General features: G+C 43.5%; 1 protein-coding gene across 2 annotated transcripts in view; it reads left to right on the top strand.

Moving 5' to 3' along the window:
* The window catches only part of OXNAD1 (oxidoreductase NAD binding domain containing 1), a 39,074-nt gene that overhangs the window by 8,808 nt on the left and 10,761 nt on the right, over positions 1 to 19,505 (top strand). For both annotated transcript variants that reach the window (XM_026496958.4, XM_026496959.4), the window contains 3 exons: positions 72 to 198; positions 482 to 545; positions 13,218 to 13,324. In XM_026496958.4, the coding sequence (XP_026352743.2) occupies positions 98 to 198; positions 482 to 545; positions 13,218 to 13,324 (272 nt within the window). In that variant the 5' untranslated portion in view covers positions 72 to 97. The remainder of the gene's footprint in view (positions 1 to 71; positions 199 to 481; positions 546 to 13,217; positions 13,325 to 19,505) is intronic.

Raw genomic sequence — 19,505 nt, forward strand, 5'->3', positions numbered from 1 at the left:
CCCCCGAAATAGTCTGCTATTTCCCTACTTTTTCTTAAAACATTTTAACGTCCAGTTTTATGTTTGCCCAGGAGGCACCGTGGCCTGTGCTGCTGTCATGATTCCTGGGTTGTTGCGAAGCTCTGTTGGAACCATCCGCTCTCCGGTTGCTTCGCTGAGACCGACAGCCGGCGCTTTGCGCCACCTTACTCTAACAAGGTAGGTTTCTGGCCCTCAGTGTCATTGGAGGTGATTCAAAGACCTGACCTGCTGATGGTCGTGGGAGGCTTCTCAGAGTCCTGAGGGCATATCAGAACATCCTGCTTAAATATGCCTGCCATCCGCAGACTGTTCAGCTTGAGTTAGGTGTGCACATGTTCACTGATCACTTTCTGGGGTCTGTAATGTTATAATGTATTTTGAATAGTCATGATGTTCTAGGGGAAACTAATTATTTTTGTGAGCATAATACTTAATAATCTAATTTTACTTTCTATTAAAGCATAATGAAATCCAAAAGGAAAACTGATCACTTGGAGAGAACTGCCAATGTCGTTCGTCGGGAGGTTTGTATCTTTGGGCTGTGGCAGGTTTTTCTAGGGCTGGACAGTGCATGCAGTCATGACCGGCTCATGGAGAAAGCCTTAGAGGAGCTCGGTCCCTTTGAAGGACAATCTGGGAAAGTTTGTTATTTTTTTTGTTCAGAATTTTTCTGATCGGACATATGACAACTAGTTTGAAAAGATGACAGTGAAATACTCAAATTTTTCCTTTAGAACTAAAATAAATGGATTAATTTTTGATGAAGGGAGTATAGCAGCAACTGAGGGACCTACCCTCACATGTGTCATGTTTAGGGTTATATTCTAAGTATAGAACTTTGACAGCTTACATTTTATGAGTAGCTTACCTTTTCCTTTCTTTCTATTTTTTTTTTTTATTTGCTTCTTTTGGCATCATGTCTCAAAGTCCTTGTTCTTATCCCTACTTTAGAACAACTTGTTGTTTCATCAAAGGAGAAAGCACTAACATCTGAGAAAGGAAGGTGGATGAGCTCTTGGTACCTTTCCCATGTGCAGATTTCTTTCTACCGTATTCAGACCCTAGAAAGCTAATCTACCACCTGAAGGGGTGTCAAGGGCTGGGATATAAAGGATCCTCACCCTTTCTCAGTGAGTAATCCCATTTTCTTTTAAAAACATAAATTGGATATTGGATTTTGCTTTTTGAGTGATTCTTCACATATTTAGGTATATTTAGCTTAGTGCTGTAGTGCACCCAAACTAACAGTGAGAAAACTATTATACACTTCTATAAACGGTCAGACATTGCATCTTTGCAGGAATTTAATTTTTAGTATTAATAGTAAGATATACTTAAATGTAGAAGACTATTGTTTAGGCCCCATTTTTTCAAGCTAATTCTAAAGAAAATTGCTTTGGGACCAAGGGTAGTGTGTTTGTGGATTCAGTTTTAGGCCAATGTTTTTTGGAGATCTGTAAAATTAATTCAGGATAATAGATTTATGGATGTGGAAGAAAATACACTTTTCCCAGTGATGATAAATCTGAAAATACTTTTTTTCTTTTTGGTTTGCTCAACATACAAAAATGCTCATTCTGTAAATGTGTGATTTCTTAGGATTTCTTTTTTAAAAGTAAAATTTGGGGGCTCCTGGATGGCTCAGTCAGTTAAGCATCTGCCTTTGGCTCAGTCCTGGGATCAAGTCCTGCATCAGGCTCCTTGCTTGGGAGGGAGCCTGCTTCTCACTCTGCCTACCACTCCCTCCGCCCCCCGCCCCAGTCCCTGACAAACAAATAAATCTTTAAAAAAATTTTTTTAAATAAAAAAATTAAATAAAAAGTGAAATCTTGCTGGTTTTGAAGACAAAGCAGTTTATTTAACAAGCTTGGACTACGCTCTTTTCTGTTGTATTTGAGGCAGGTAGAATTAGAATTGGGTTTGGTATACAGAAGTAAAGGGTCAGATAGTAAATATTTTAGGCTTCATAGGCCATGTTGTCTTAGTTACAACTATAAAACTCTACCTTTATAGTGTGAAACAGTCATACATAACACATAAACAAATCCCAGCAACTGTGTTCCAATAAAACATGATTTATCAAAATACCCAGATTTGGCCTGTGGATCATAGTTTGCCAATCCTTGAATTAGAGTAAATTCAGAATTTTACAGGACAAAATTATTGAGACTGTTGGGGGTTATTTTGAGTGAAGTTTTTTGTTTTTTGGATTTTGTTTTTAAAGACTTTATTTAGAGAGAGAGAGAGAGAGAGAGAGAGAAAACAGGTGGGGGGAGGGGCAGAGGGAGAAGTGGACTCCTCCCCAAGCAGGGAGCCTGATGCCAGGACCCTGGGATCATGACCTGAGCTGAAGGCAGATACTTAACCATCTGAGCCACCCAGGGGCCCCTGAGTAAAGTTTTAAGGAAACTACACAGAAAGTTAATGTAAGCTCTAATAGCGTGATTGCGAAGTTAAGAATCATAATGCCTAGAAGTCCGCAAATGCACCCGTGGTATGACCTTGGCATAAGAATTTTCCAGTTCCAGTTCTTTTTTCTTTGTTTCTGATTTCCTCTCATCTCTCAAACAGAATGGGAGCTGGGAGCTGGGAGGAGCTAGGTAAAGCCAGATGGTGTCTGGGCTACAGCTTCCCTGGGTATAACGTCAGCAGGGGCTCACCGCAATTCCTCCAGAGGATGGCTCCTAGCCATGGAGCAGGAGCCTGACCTTGGACTTGCCCAAATGAACAGCACCTCAGCTTGAGCTGTAATGGAACTGGATCACCGTCTCATACCACTCTTGCCTTTAATTTGTATTGCAAGTATGCTTTACAGAAAGTACTCCCAGCAAGTCACTTGCTCTTCAGTTCAAATCTGTGAGGTGGCCTCAGAACAGGATGGCATCTGCATTTTGTGAAAGAGGAAGCAGGGCCGAGGAGATAAGCTAGTGGCTCTCCCTGGGCCAGGGGGACGCTCCAGCCCAGTGTCTGACTCCTAGGCCCTAGGCCCCTGCTGCCCCTCCTGGAGTGGGCAAGGAATAGAGCACTCACCCACCCAGAAATGTTTTTTCTTGTTAGGGCTGGAGTTCCCTTGGAAGAATTTATTGAATGACCACATTATGATGTTAATGCTGCTTTCTTATCTGGGGCTGTAAATGTTACCAGCCTGAGGTCATGCTGATGCAGGAAGCTGAGGTCTGAATTGGATGACTTTTGACTATGTTCAAATTCACATTTTGTTCTTAAGGATCAAAGAATAAGCAGTCTGGGTAACCTTAGAAATGTCAAGGAGATAAAAGTAAGATTATGTAATGCTATAAGGATTGTTGAAGCTAGACGAAGATTTCCCTGGGGGGTCACTGCAGGCTTGGCCTCTAGAAGGCCTGTCCACTGAGCAAGATGGACTCTGTCCTTCAGTTTGTTGTCAGGGTTTGGTAAGGAAAGCATGCATTTTTAAAATGATGCATTCATATGCATTTATTTGGAAAAATAGCCAGACACTAGGCTAGGTTTTAGGGTTGCAGCCCTGAGCATAATACATAAAGTCCTTGACCTCAGATTCTAGAGGGACTGATCAGAAGAGACTGATTTTATGCACCTCATTCATTGTGGAGAAACCACTAATCCTTTTTCAATTGTAGAAAGCTTCTTGTAGAAGCCTAAGCCTTACCCAAAAATGCCTTGTGTGTATCATTACCTTTCTGTTGAAAAAGCCCTCGATTATATCAAGTTGCTACTTGATTCTCACAGTCACCCTGGGAGGGAGGTGAAGGGATCCTCACCCCATTTCATGGATGAGGAAGTTAAGATTTCAGAGATTTAGATACAGTGACCCTGCTTCCTGATTTGCCCAGGCTAGCATCCCATTTCGCTCTCACAGGTGGCCTGTTTTGGATGAAAATTACATTGTGGCCTACATTTAAAGGACGTGTTTAGTAAGTGGGGGCCTCGGCTCTTGAATTCACATGTTTGATATCAAATTGGTTTTTCTTTCTACAACAGAACAATGTGACACTTGATTTAGACCAAGTTTAATTGAGCAATGGAAGATAAATTTCACATATCCTCACCTCTGCTCCAAATCAAAACTTGACTTAAATTTACTGGATATAAGTAACGAGAGAGTTGGGGCTGGCATAGTAGTTAGTTAATGAAGTCAAATGGCTGGGCTCCTGGGACAGAGACCTTTGGGGTTCCTATGGGCCCCGTGCTGACTATCAAGTGCTAATAGTCCGCTTGATTTGTGGTTTTGCGGAGGCTTGGGTTTGAGTGGGATGAGCTGCTTAGCTGGAGACCTGGACCATGTCCTGAGTTGAACCTTAAAATTCTCTGCTAGTCATCACCTACACATTCTGGGCAGATTGTGTGCTGGAATGGCCTTCTTCAACTTGGGGGCATAGGGCAGGCGTCTCTTTAATATGGGATGTGTCTAACAGTTGGACACCTAGTTTGCTATGCTTCTCAGAGTCTCAGAGAGAGCCCTAGAGAGATTATCCAGCCTGGGATGAGCAGTAGTTGGCCTTCCAGCCTTCCCGCACTGCCAGCTCCGACAGCAGAGCATGGTGGGGAGAGACCCCAGGCGTCCACCATGGACAGGTAGCTGTGTGGCTTGTGGAGGGCCTGGGCCCAGTCTTTTGGTGAGATTTCCAGAGAGGTGTCGTGTAGTGGTTTGGCAGCCGGCCTGTGGCTCCTCAGGATGGATAAGTCACTCTGCCCCGGATGGAAGCCTGCAGGGAGGGCGGCTCCTTGGGGGAAGGCCCCATGTGGCAGTGTAGTAGCCATAGTGTCCAGCACAGTGCCCATGTGACGTAGGCCCTCATTACATATTTACCGAGGAGAATAAACAAGCGCTAATCCCACCTCTGTGGCGGATTACCTGTACTGCCTTGGATGAGTGACTTTCAAGTAGGGACGGAGATGGCCTCCAGCTCAAGAGATAAAGTGGTGATGCGCATGTACCATGTGATTCTATGTAGGTAGGAACTGTGAAAAATGAGGGCTTGTCTGTACTGATACTTTCCAGCACTGCCCGGAACTTGTTAATGTCTAAAATGTGTGGGGGCGCCTGGGTGGCTTAGTTGGTTAATCATCTGCCTTCAGCTCGGGTCATGATCCTGGGGTCCTGGGATCGAGCCCCACATCGTGCTCCCCACTCAGCAGGGAATCTGCTTCTCCCTCTCCCTCTGAGCCTCACCCCTGTTCATGCTCTCTCTCTCAAATGAATAAATAATAAAAAATTAAAAAATAAATAAAATGTGTAGTGTCAGTGCTTTTCACGGACACACTTTTGTTTAATATATTAAGTCATCTAAAAGGCAAGGCTGGTTTCCATTTTTCCCCTAGGGGATCCAGTCCGGTGAAATAGATTTTATTTTAGATCCAGCAGACCTGGTTTGAGTGCCTGCTGGGTATGCAGCCCTGTTCCAGGTGCAGGAAATACAGCAGTGCCCGAAGCAGGTAAAGCCGCTGCTCTGTGTGGAGCTTCATCCTGGTGCAGATCAACCAGAGAATGTCAGGTGTCGTATGTCCTTGAAGGCAATAAAACAGAGTGGTGTCATGGGAGGCAAGAATGGCTGGCAGCGGGGGTGCTGTTTGAAACTGGTGTGTAACACTGGTGCCAAGACGGGAGGAAAGAGCCAGCCACATGCACAGCATTTCTGGCAGAGGAGCAGACGAGAGCCAAAGCTTTGTGGCAGGAATGAGCTTGGCGTGTTCAGAGGAAGGTGGTAGGATGAGAGGTAGGCAGGGCCCAGGTTGTATAAACTACTGTGGGTTTGTATAAGGAGTTGGGATTTTATTCTGAGGGAGGTGAAAGGTTTGAAGCAGGGAAATGCCATATGATTTACATTATAAATGGGTCACCTGTTTGCTCAGTAGAACACGGCTTCAGTTGGGCTTTGACACCAGCTAGAGGCTATGGACACAGTCCCAGGAGAAGTGACAGTGGCCTAGAGTAGGGTGGTAGTTGTGGGGATGGAGAACAGTGGGTAGGTCCAAGATAGAGGGAAGCCTGATGGGATTCACAGATTGGGGGTGGAAGGGCTGTAGTGGGTGCAATAAGAGCAGAAACCAAGAGATTTCTAGCTTTAGGATTTGCATAATCTGAGTAGATAATGATGGTGGCATATATTTGCTAAGATGGAGAAGAAAAGTTGGAGGAGGGGAAACCACGTGCTCAATTTTGGAATAATCTGGGGTGGGAGGGTAGAATGTGGGTAGAGTTATAGATGAAATAAGATTAGCCATGAGTTTCATCAGCTATATCAGCTGTTGAATCTGGGTCATGGGTACAATGGGGATTCATTATACTATTTCTATTAGTTTTGTGTATGTTTCAATTTCCCATAATAATAAAAAGGAAGAGACTTGGGGAGATAAAAGAGTTTCGTGTTGGATATGTTGTTTGAAATGGAAATTCAAATCAACAGTTGGATATATGAACTTGGAGTTCACTGCTGGAAATAAAAGGTTTTAGCCATGTAGAGAGTAGGGGAAGAGAGCCCGCGACTCAGCCCGGGGGTGTGTCAACATTTAGAGATGCAGCAGAAGAGGAGGGGCCAACGAGGCCAGAGGGAAGTCAGCAGGGTGTTGGAGAAGCCAAGAAAAAGTGTCTCAAGGCGGGGCGTGGCCAGCTGTTGAACTCTGCGCTGAGAGGCATCATTGGACATAGCAAAATGGATGGTGGTGACCAGATGACCAGTAGTGCATTGCTGAGAGTAAAAGCCTGACTGGACTGTGTTAGAGAATGGGAGAGAGGAAAGTAGAGCCAGGGCCATATATAACTTTTGAAAATGTTTTATGTGAATGGGAGCAGAGAAATGGCCAGACAACTGGATTAAGGGAGAGGCTTGTTTGTTTGTCTTTTGAAAAGCAACACAGCACAGTGGCCAGATGCCTGGATTTGAATCTCTGCTTTGCCACTTTTGAGCCTTGAGACCTCAGTTTTCAATTATATAAAATGGGAATGAGGGACGCCTGGGTGGCACAGTCAGTTAAGCATCCGACTCTCGGTTTGGGCTTGGGTCATGATCTTGGGGTCCTGGGATCGAGCCCCACATTGGGCTCCAATCTTGGAGTGGAGTCTGCTTGAGATTTCTCTCTGTCCCTCTCCCTCTGCCCCTCCTACTTGTGCTCTCTTTCTCTCTAAAATAAGCAAATCTTTTAAAAAAATGGGAATGATAATAATAATGCCTGCTTTCTAGAGTTGTTGCAAAGAATGCATGAATGAGTGTCTGCGAAGTGCCTGGCACGTGGTCAGTTACACACAGGTGTTTGCGGCTGACGTCACATGAGGTGGAAGATCCGAGTGCTCCGTGTGTCTCATGGAGAAGGGAGAAGGGGGGGATGTGTGAGAGAGGGTACTGCTGGAGAAAGCAGAGAGGACACTCAGCCCAGGGGACAGGTTAGCCTTTGGTAGGAGCAAGGAGAGTCCATTTGTCATGTCAGGACGAGGTGTGGACAGGCAGAAGCTACTTACGAAGTTGTCCAGTTGACAGAAATTTGTAGTCTTTCCTTGTCAGTAAATCACTTCAGTAAAACCAGTTTCTTTTAGTCGGATTCCTACTCATCAGATTGGTTTTCTGCCACAATTTAAATAATGTCTCTGGGCCTTGATTTTCTTATGTGTAACGTGATATACTATTTTGGGTAATGACTAAATTTTCCTTTGACTCTGAAATTCTCTGTGCCCTAATGGTATTTTTGTTTAAGGTTATCTCCAATCCTGGCTTTGTCTAAATTTTTAAACAGCAAACGAATGAATGGAAATGAACAGAGGAAGCCAGCTAGGTTTCCCAAAGAAAGACCTATTTCCTGCACAGAGAGTTTTGCGGCAACAGTGACAACAAAATAACCTACATAAAACTAGTTTTTAAAATCAGTATGATGGAATTTCCTTTTCGATGCTGACTCCGTCAAACCATTAAGAATGTGTGCTAGTAAAAGTTGGCAAATGTATTGTTTTTTATTGAACACTAGAAGAGTCTCAATGTTATTTTATGGAAAACTTCATTTCCTGCCATGTGTTTTAACTTAGGACATGGCTAGTTGAGGTTTCAGTTGTGAAATCTTTTTTTTTTTTTTTTTTTTTTTTAAGATTTTATTTATTTATTCGACAGAGATAGAGACAGCCAGCGAGAGAGGGAGCACAAGCAGGGAGTGGGAGAGGAAGAAGCAGGCTCATAGCGGAGGAGCCTGATGTGGGGCTCGATCCCATAACGCCAGATTCACGCCCTGAGCCGAAGGCAGACGCTTAACCGCTGTGCCACCCAGGCGCCCCTCAGTTGTGAAATCTTTTGATCCATTAAGCATGAGAACAAGTACAAATGTTAAAACGTATAGTTTCTCCATCGTGTTTTGCTTATTCATAAAAGTAAAGAAAGAATGGCATTAACAAGGGCCATGATTACAGATCTTAATTATATGAAACTAGCTCCAGAATAAAGCTGTGGCCTTCAAAAAGATTTTGCTAATGTTTTTTAACCCACATTCCTAGAAATCTTTATATGGTATGTAGATTTGCATTAATTGAATAAAATAAAGTGTTGATAGGAAGGCATGTCTTTAAAAATCATGAATCGTGTGACATATTTTGTGTGACCAGTTAGAGCAGTTTTGCCCAGATTATTAGGACTAATCGCAACAGGTGTATTACAGTTTGTATTAATAACATTAAGAATAAAGCATCTGGGAACATTTTTGTTCATAAAGACTATTTAAATGAAAATACGACTTTTTAATAGTATAACTTCTTCAGCAAATTTTATTTTTGAATATTAGCAAATGGTTGTTGATTTCATTTTACATAGTGTAGCATTTGATTGTGAAGCATGCTCACCTTCCAGCTGAAATTCTGTGCCCCTCTGCCCAGCTCCCCCTCAGTGATTATGAATGTTGGTTTCCTGCCACCAGGTGACTCTTGAGGATATTTTTAAAGCTATCTAGTTTTATCAATGAATCCGACAGATGCCAGTTAAAATGTTATAACTGAAATAATCTAGCTCCTGGCTATGTTTTTACAGATTATGATATTGAAAGAAAATAATGAATGTTTATAAAATAAACTTTTTTTTGGTAAATCTAAAAAAAGAGATTAATAACATAATGGAGAGTCCTCTGATGAATCTTATTGTTTTTGTAATAAGATATTTAAAATAAATCTTCTGGCCGGATGCCTGGGTGGCTCAGTTGGTAAAGTGGCTGCTTTCGACTCAGGTCGTGCTCCCAGGGTCCTGGGATCGAGCCCTGCATTGGGCTTCCCGCTCAGCAGGGAGCCTGCTTCTCCCTCTCACTCTGCCTGCTGCTCCCCCTGCTTGTTCTCTCTCTCTCTCTCTCTCTCACAAACGAATAAATAAAAGATGTTTACAACAGAGTGTCTGGCAAATGGAGGAAGAGTCCTGTTCTACTGAAGAAATCCCACCTTCCCTTCCCTCTCTCCCAATATTAAGCATGAATCTAGGTTTTCTGTAGTGGTTACCCCTACCCCTCCTTTTCTTCTTAAACAACAAAAGTCTCCTGAACTTCTAATTTTTGTTCAGGAGACTAACTTTTAAGTGACTTTAAACTAGAGTTTTCATTCATGCTACAAATATTTACCGAATCTTCTCCGCGTGTTGAGTCCTGCGCTTGATCTGGGGAGCTGATGTGGGTGTAGATTCTGCCCTATGCCTGAGCTCAGGAGGCTTGTGGTCTCGTGTGGTGGGAGAGACATGTTCATGAGGACTGATGGTTACATAATATGTGCTAAGTATGATAAGACAGAAACATTTTATTGGTAGAGTTGAGGGGATGGGGAGACGCAGGAAAACGTCAGGCAGGAATTAGTCTTTGAGCAGGGCCTGGAAGGGCTGGTAGGAGGTTGATGGACAGGGCTGAGAGTGTGGTGTGTGCAGAATGACCTAGGCAGGGAGGCGGGCAAATGTCAGTTGCCTTTGAGAACCAGCGAATTGTCCAGTTTGGCTGGTAGACCACTAGCATAGGGATACAGGAGAGGTCAAGCTACAAAGGCCTTTTAGCCTTTTCTTTTTTTTTTTTGAGTTGAGTGTTAGGCCCTGAAGGTTTTTGAGCCCGAGGGTAACTCAGTGAGGTCAGAATAATAGCAGTATTTACCTTTTGGCTGCTTTGAGAGTGATAAGAAGGAGGCTAAGGCAGCAGTTCAAGTGAGAAGAAATTCTTGGCTTAGGATGCTGGCAGGTGAGCATGGGGAGGAAAAGACGGGAGCTGAATTTGTGGAACTTGTTCATGTTAGGGACAGGATGCCTGGAAGAGAGTCAAAGACTCTGTGTGTGTGTTTGTGTGTGTGTGTGTGTGTGTGTGTGTGTGTGCGCACGCACACCAGTTGAACATGGATTTGACTGTCTTGAGTCCAAGATGAGTCCTGAATTGAAATCTTGGTGATGGAAAGCAGCTGATTCTGTGGGCCCCCTGTGGGCAGGAGCAGCCGTCTCCATCTCTGCGTCTCCAGTGCCAGAGGCAGCACATGCTCAAGGAATGCTTGTGGAAGGATGAATATGGTAGAGTTAGTTGGACACAGAAGTGAGCTCACCATTGGGGTGGGACTTAGCAAGTGAATAAGGGCCAAGCACACCCAGGTTTGAATCCTGATGCAGCCAATCCTGAGTGATCTGGAGCAAGTTCCTAAACCTTCCCGTTCCCTCGTGTGCAGAATGGAGGATAACAGCATCTGTTGGGATGTAATGTGATTATTCATATGAACTGAATGGATTGGTGTACTTGAGACCCTTAAGCCTGCACCTGGAGTACACCTGAGATAAACGCCCCTCAGCCATTGGCTATTGTTACTCACAGGGGAGCCAGAAAAGTAACGATGAGGTGGGGTGGGCGTTGGTAGCTTTGGGAATGCCTCAGAGCCTTGGCCTAGAGGTGGGAGAGAGGGTGGGAGTGAGGCAGTTTAGAGAGAGCGCCCATTGAGGAAGTGCGAGGAGAAAAGGTAAAGGAGCAAGGACCAGGTTGGAGAGGCAGGAGGAGACCCAGAGAGTTCCATGTCAGCTATCCTAGGCAAGGAGAATGTTTCAGGAGGGAAGGGAAATAAAGAGTATGGAACGCAGGGAGCTCAGGGAGGGGGAACTGAGCCTGGACATTTGAGTTCGGTGGTTCAGGCAGACATCCACCCACCTTCGAAGTTGTTGCAGGAGAACAGAAGCCAGGTGACCTGTGTTTACCGAGAGTGTCCAGGACAGAGAGAAGATTCTGTCGGATAAGGAAGTATCAGTAGAGGCAGAGATTAAAGGCGAGATTTCTAAAATAGCTTAAAGACAGTCTGGCTTTTCAGTTTGTTCTAGCAAATAGCTAGGATGTGGTGCAGAGACCACTGTACTTTACAGGTCCTTAGTGTTGTCCAAGAGAATAGGCACCCTGGGGGTGTGCCCTGCTCAGCCTGTGAGGTCCTGCGTGGCAGCCCTGGGGTGGTTTTGCATAGATAACAATAGATGAATAAAGTGTAGTGTATAATGTAATAAATAAATATTAGTAAGCTAATTATCATGAATGTAATAAGATACATTATAACTGACACTTAACGGGTACTTACTATGAGCCAGCAGCATTATAAGTGGTTTGCACGTATTATTTCATTTAATACCCCCCCAGCAGCTCTGAGATACAGGTGTTGATCTTATTTTATAGCCGAGGGCGGACTAGGTAATGTGCTCAGAGCCTCATAGCTGGTAAGTGCGTGCTGGGGCCACGATTACATACCAGGCAGTGTGGTTACAGAGCCTGTGCTCTCGGCAGCCACACTGTGCTGCTGCTTTGTGTTTTGTTGCCGATCTGTTTAGGACAGGCACGTGGCATTAGGTATCATGTCTGATAAACAGAAGGTCTAAGGAGAGGAACTGTGACCCTGAAGGAAGGGGCTGGTGGGAGTGGGTGCAGCTCTGGTTCGGAGAGGGAGGGCAAGACTAGAATCAGAGGCGCAGGAAGAGGGTCGGTATGGAAACCAACCCACTTGCTCTCAAGGAGAGGAGAAAGAGGACTGGCAAAAATCCAGAGGAAGAGAGGCAAAGGATTTTATGGGAGCAAGAGAAAGGTAAGACATTTTCAGAGATGTTTTGTGTCAGTGAGGAAGACCACCATCCATCTGGAGAACTTTGCAGTGGGTTTTTAAGAGTTGTCTCCCACTGGTAGTTTGATTAGACCTAGTCCTGTTGGAGAAAGGGGCTGAAGGAGCCAGCTTTAGGGTGTGAGGTTCATTGATCTTGACAGCTTTCCAAGGCACCCTTCAGTGGAGTCGTGAAGCCAACACCATGCAAGGAGAATGTATTTTGGTCACCTGCTGCTGCTTTCATTTGCTTCCAGAAGTGGAGTTGAATGGCAGTTGGAGGTTGAGGAAAGGGTCATATTGTCTTTTTTCCCCTATTATGAAAATGTCCCAGATTTCAGGAGGAAGAAAAACCCCAAAGTAGAAAAAAACAAAGAATGAGGGAAGTAAAGGCATTTTGAATTTGAGGGATGCTGAGGTGTGGATGACATTGAAGAATGCCTAGCTCACACCTTAGGATTTTCTAGAAACCAGATAATGTTGTTTAGAAGAGTGCTTCTCAAGCTATCTAAAGCAAAGGGCTGTTTTTGATACTGTTCAAAGGCTGTGGACTGCTTATATTTTGTCCAATATAATCAACACTGAATTAGAAAAAATAAATTAAAACAAAAGCAGGATACAAACCCAATTTGTTATCTATAATTAGATTCAATTAGCAATTCATGAAATTGCTAAAAAAAAAAGTTTCTAAGCGGTTACTTGTAATTTCTGAAATTAGCCAGTCATGGGCTTCTCGAGGCTCAGAACAAACACAGGCTCGTACCTGACAGTGGGTTTCAGTTTGTGTATGTCGTACTGATGGAGAATGTGGACGCCAGGCAGGTGGCTCACAGGGCTCCCTTCCTCTCAGCTCTTCCCAGATGACCCAGCCTGCTGCATGGGACATTAGATGCTCAACCAAGAACACTTACTAAGCAGCCCCTTTAAGAGATGATTTTTATATGCAGAGTAAAATTCAATTAATATGACAGCGAGTCTCTCAAAAATAAGGGAATTGAATCTGTTCAGCGTTTTAAAGCAACGTGTGCTCTTCCTTGTCTTACAGTTTTCAAAAATCACATCTTCGTAGATTTCAAAAAACCTAAGTTACCAGAAAGCCACGGTTTGTTCCTGATGTGTAGACACACAGGCTCAGCCACGGTTCATCTTTTGGCTCTAGGTCGTGTCGGCTGCTAAGGTGTGCGGGGCTGCTGCTGAGTCGCCGTCGGTGAAGAGGCTCCGCCTGCTTGTTGCTGATAAAGACTTTTCTTTCAAAGCTGGCCAGTGGTAAGTGGCTTTTCTGTTTCCGTAGGGTTTGTGTGTTCAAGAAGGTGCTGGCAAATGGAAGGACTCCTGTGGCTAGCTGTTTCTCCTGAGGAATAGGGATTCTAGACCATCCCCATTGGGCATGGCAAATTTGATTCCTTTCCCCGCCTCCGAGCTCGCCTTCGTGTTGAGCCCTTGACCTTCTCAGGCGTATATGAAAATTGCCGCCTTGAGTTTTGTAGATTGAAATAAAGCATAGTTCTGAGCCACGGACCTGATAACTCTGATAATTACGCTCTTCAGAAATGGTTGCTATGATAGAATGCACTGGAATAATGTAATCTGCTTGATTATTTGTTGCTGGGGATTGATACATTTTTAAAAATTAGTCATTATGGCAAATACAGAGTAAAAACAGCAGTCTGAAAAGAAGAATACCCAGTTAGGTCACGGAACTGACCACCCTCTCGACAATTTCCTGCATCACTTGTCTGAGTTGAGTTTAAATATTTTGCTGAATTTATTATCAGGATCCCCCAATCAGGCCCGGTCTGCACCACACTCCTGATTCTGCCCGATTTGACACATAGGACTAGTCAGAATCCTGACAGGGTAACAGCCCAGCTGTCCCCACTGTTCCTGCGAATGGCTTCACTGAGTTTCAATTCAAGTGGAATTGTAAATAAAGCAGCTTGTATTCCTTAGGAAAGGTGTGTTTGGGTGTATGTTTCCTTTATTTAAATAAAGCATTCATTTCTAAGTGAATTTCTGGCATGTCAATCTTGGTAGTGTTTCTTAGGAGTCACTTGACTAATTTTGGCAGTCCATCTGGAAATGTGGTTTTGTTAGAAGAAGGATGTGTGATAATAGCAAGAGTTAGCAGTCTTGTGTTAATAGTTTGCCTTTGAATTTAGAACTAGAAAACAAGATGCTGATTGCAATAATTTGCGTTTGTGAAGCAATTTACTGCAATCTTTGCACATGTTCAGTGATACATATTAAATGCATTTGGGCTGTTTTAGGGGGGCGGGCAACATTTTTACCCTTCAAAAATAGTTTAGCCGTTATTACATTGAAAAGTGGAAACTTTAATTGTAATGATCTGTCTTTCCGTATTTCCCTTCTGTGGAAGTGTTTGGGTCCTGTGTGCGGCATTGTCTCTGGGCCCTCAACTCTGAACTGCGCCAAGACTCCTGAGTAGAGAAAGCCCGGGCACTGGTTTATAATGCTGCTACCTTGGTGTGCCCGCAAGTATATTAGCACTTGCAAACTGTAGTTACCGCCTCAGAAAAATATCTAGTGGTATTTTTAGTAATGTATATAGAAATAGGGTTCCCTTGTGATCCTCGAGGTAAAATTTTTCAGGGTTGGTGTTCCATACCCCATATCGATGCATGGGTTTGGTAATCTCACTGATGTCAGGACTGGTTTTAGAATGCGCCTGGCAGACTCCTGCTGCAGAGGGCAGATGGCAGGGTGGTCCTCTCTGGCTATTTAGAATTGACCTTTCCCTGCCAGGTGCCCATCAGCACTCATTCCCGGCATTGGAGCCTCCCCTTTGACAAGATTGCTCCCTTACCACTGACTTATTGTATAGCTCTGGGGGTTGTAAGTTCCCTTGGATATTTGACTTCTCGGTTACAGAATGGCCATTTGCTTAGGTCGGTGATGGCTGCATCTTCTGTGCTGTTGCTGGGGTGGCTTTTGCTCTGTGCTCTCTTAGATCAATGGCTTGGCAGTAAGCTCCATGTGGCATTTGGGGGAAGAGGGCAAGGATCAGGGAGAGGGAGATTATGGATGTGGCTGCCAATCCAGTCTGTACAGTTAGGATTATCAGAGTAGAGTGCTGCTAGAGATAAAAGAGAAGATTGTTCTCGGGCTTATCTTTGGGGTCAGAGATTAGGCCATGATCCCACATCTGTGAATTCCTGACCACTGGCCACCTCTGACACCTTCCAAACCGAGAAGGAGGCTCTAGACCATCCTCTAAATAAATGAATGAATGCTCTGGAGCTTTGGGCAAGGAGCTCTAGGTAGAACCTTCAGTGTAGACCAGAGAGCGACGTCTGGGCCTCTTCCTGTGCTATACTGTGTTCTTACTGGACCCTCCAGAGGGGACTAATTCCTGTACTGGGAAACCAGTTCCAGGAACTCAAGAAATCAGTCTAAAGAGAAAGGCCAAAAGAAGGTACTTCCTCAAAACCATCACTCACAGGAGCATGACGAAACCTTTTAGGCTTCTATCACCAGTAGATCCACTGCCTAGCCCTTAGCTCCTTGGTGAGTCCCACTCTTGACCTTCTCAGAAGTTCTCCTTCCTGTTGACAGCAAGATTGGGATACTCTCCTGGGGCTGGAGTGTGCCACCAGCAGTCCTCACGGAGTGTGCGAGTGCCTGAATTTAGAGATTCAGTGTTCCTATGGCACTCACTGCTGTGGGCTGGGTCCATCCCCTGAGGGAGTCTCTACCACAGTGCCACATGCCTAGTGCTCTGGAGACTGCGTGACTCACATGCGGGCTTTTCTAGCTCTGTAACGTGGGTAGTTTCCTCCTTTCTCCGGGCTTCAGTTCCCATGTCTTTAAAGAGGGAATAGTAATATTCCTTTGTCTTGCGATATGTCAGGTGTTTAACACAATGCCTAATGTTTAATTTTATTAGTTTGCTTCTGCTTTTTGTTATAGCTAGTGTTTCACTTAGTTAAGTCATCTGTGTTGGTGAGGCCCAGGGGACAGATTCCAATTCTTTGTTCCTTGGCCAGTTTCCCTGCTGTTGTTTGGAAGAGCAGCAGGGCAAGTAGGAGAGGATGCGTGCGCATCTCCACTATGATGGCGCCCCTCCAGCCTCGTCAGTACACACACTTGGGCTTGCACAGGACTGAGCGGAAGCAAGGCCAAACCATTTTTGGAAAGAGCAAGGTGTGTTCTGACTTCATATAAAATAACGTAAGTTTTCATGTTTGAAAGCGACTAAGAGAGGGACTCCAAGAAGAAATAGATGAGAGGAGTAAGATAAGAGAAAGAAGACTCGACCCCTTCCCTCTAGCAGGGCCGCTGCGTTGTAGACAGTATCTAACTTACATGGCCGTGTTGGGCAGCCCTGCCTCTCACGTGACCACACAGAGAAAGTGCTGCATTCCTTGGTGTCCTTGTTCAGACTGTGTCGTGTTGGGCAGCCCTGCCTCTCACGTGACCACACAGAGAAAGTGCTGCATTCCTTGGTGTCCTTGTTCAGACTGTGGCCTCCTCCGTGCTTGGCGGGCGAGTGCTATGTGTCTTTTAAGACTCCTCTGTGAAGTCTTTGTCAGTTCCTCCATGCCTGGAGAATTGACTGCTTCTTCCTCTGCTTTCCTCCCCTCCAAGCAGATTTTTTAAAAATAAAATAGTGGTCTTATTAGTAGTTTCCTGATGAAATCAGAATAACATATGTTGGAGCTACGAAGAAATCCTTGCTAAGTACCAGTTCTTCCATACAGGTCTCAAATGATGGGTATTTTCTCTCCTCTAAGCAGATTTTGTCATGGTCCATGTCATTATATTTCTTTGTTAGTTTTCCTCCGATTAGGGTGTTTATTGAGGGCAGGAGTGCAGACTTGCGTCTTCACCTCCAGCACTGACCACGGTGCCTGTACATGGTAAGCAGGCGCTGTCTGTAGTGTTCGCACAAGGGATGAGGGAGGGGCTCCGAGCCTCCAGCTGCGGACTGAAGAGTTTTAGGATCTCGTGGTGAAGCACTGACATTTGGCCACGATTTGTGGGTCTGCTCTGTGCCAGGCCCCGGGGGTGCATCTGTGGGCAGGACAGTTGTGTGTCACAGGTGGGTATGGATACGTGGCTGCACTACAGAATTAGGCTCTTCCTCGCGGTTCTTATATTCGCTCATATGAGAGTGTAGTCGGTGCCTCACCTCTTGGCTTCAAGAATGCTAATCTTGCAAAGGGCATTTTTAAGTGTGTGCGTGTATGTGTGTGTGTTTAAAACTTAAGTGTTTCTTGGGCAGATGCTTTATTAAATATGTATCATGCATTTTTTAAAAAATCCATTCAGATGAAGTTTTTATGTCATTTGAATTCTGTAGCATTTAATGAAGGGGTCCTTTTTTTTTTTAAAGGTTACTTCCCAAAGTTACTAGAGAAGGTTCTCTCCTTTCACTCACCTGAGAGAATGGTCTTTATCAACATCAAGCAGCAGAGGGCGCTATAGTTCAGGAGATGAAGCCGCAAGAGTGGCTCGTTGATTAACTTATTTTTTTAGACGTGGAAGCTGTGGAGATACTATTATACTTCTTCTTTGAAAGCATACGGCAACTGTATTAATATTAACTATAGTCTTTTTAGATTTATATCTTGTCTGAAATGAGAAGGAAATCAAAGTACTGATGGGAAAGAATTAAACGAATGTAGACAAAAGTAGGCTGGAGACCTTTTCTGGGGCACTTCCAATCCAGAACTGGTTTTTTAAGACTCAAAAAAATGTCCAGATGTTTAAGGCCAAAGATCAGAAGAGAACATCTTTTAAGGTCATAAATCAAATCAGTAGAGAACATCGTGTGCTTTTCATGTAAGGCTCCTGGGGATATGTAAAATAAGGGGGATAAATGATACTTTTGCTCTTTGATAGCTGAGAAACATCTAGATTAGATGTTTGTTTTCTAGACATTGGTAGGAGAATTTTTTGATCCCAGGTTCAAATAAATGTTTCTTTCCTTGGTCATAACTAGGTTTGTTGCATTTCCTAGAATCCCCACCAAAAAAGATTTTCTCTGGCATAGAAGTATCAAAGGCTTGAAACTGGCAACAGTTCTAGACTATAGGAATATGGTTAGAAGAAAAGGAAACACAAGACTTTTGGAATTTAGAAGGTCACATCAGCATTTTAATTTGTAAAATGTCAGTGAAAGAGTTTTTGCTGCCTGTTTTTTTGGGTTTTGTTTTTTGTTTTTTTTTTTGTTTCTTTTTTTTTTTTTTTTTTTACACTTTTAAAAAACCATCTTATTGGGGTATACTATACCTGTCATAAAAGTCACCCATTTATAGTTTACAATTCAGTGGGTTTTAGTATTTTCACAGAATTTTGCAGCCATCAACACAACAAAATTTTACAACATTCTCTTCATCCCAGAAAGAAACCCTGTACTATCATTTACTCCCCATCCTCACCTGCTTCGACAACCACTGTTCTACTTTCTGTCTTAATGGATTTGCCTGTTCTGGACATCTCATATCAATGGAATTATACAATAGGTGATCCTTTTTGTGACTGGCTTCTTTCTATTAACGTAATTTTATTTTATTTTATTTTTTTAAAGATTGTATTTATTTATTTGACAGAGATAGAGACAGCCAGAGAGAGAGGGAACACAAGCAGGGGGAGTGGGAGAGGAAGAAGCAGGCTCATAGCGGAGGAGCCTGATGTGGGGCTCGATCCCATAACGCTGGGATCACGCCCTGAGCCGAAGGCAGATGCTTAACCGCTGTGCCACCCAGGCGCCCCTATTAACGTAATTTTAATGTGCATCTCTGTTGGCATGTATCAGTACTTCATTCCATTGTGGATATACCATATTTTCTTTATACATTCATCAGTTGATGAAAATTTAGATTGTTTTCACTTTTAGGCTATTATCAATAATGCTGCTATAAATATTCATGTATGTGTTTTTGAATGGACATATATTTTCATTTCTCTTGAGTATTTAAGAGTGGAGTTGATGGTCATATGGTAACTCTGTTTAACATTTTGAGACACTGCAAACTGTTTTCCCAAGTGGCTACGCCATTTTACATTCCCACGAGCAGTGTATAAGGGTACTGGTTTCTCAAGATGCTTACTAATACTACTGTCGGTTTAATTAGCCATCAATCCTAGTGAGTATGAAGTGATAGCTCTTGTGATTTTGATTTGCATCTTCCTAATAACTAATGATGTTGAACATCTATTTACGTGCTTATTTGCCATTTATATATCTTTGAAGAAATGCTTATACAAATTCAATTTTCTGTATACAAATTTTTCTGTATTTTCTGTATACAAATTCCTTATCAGATATATGATTTGAAAATATTTCCTCCCATTCTGTGGGTTTTCTTTTAATGATGGTATCATTTGTAGCACAAAGTATTTAATTTTGTTGCAGGCTAATTTCTCCAATTTTTCTTTGACCTTTGTGTTTGGTATCATATCTAGAAGTAACCATTGCCATGAA

Source organism: Ursus arctos, unplaced genomic scaffold (assembly GCF_023065955.2).
Source record: "Ursus arctos isolate Adak ecotype North America unplaced genomic scaffold, UrsArc2.0 scaffold_20, whole genome shotgun sequence".
NCBI lineage: Eukaryota > Metazoa > Chordata > Mammalia > Carnivora > Ursidae > Ursus > Ursus arctos.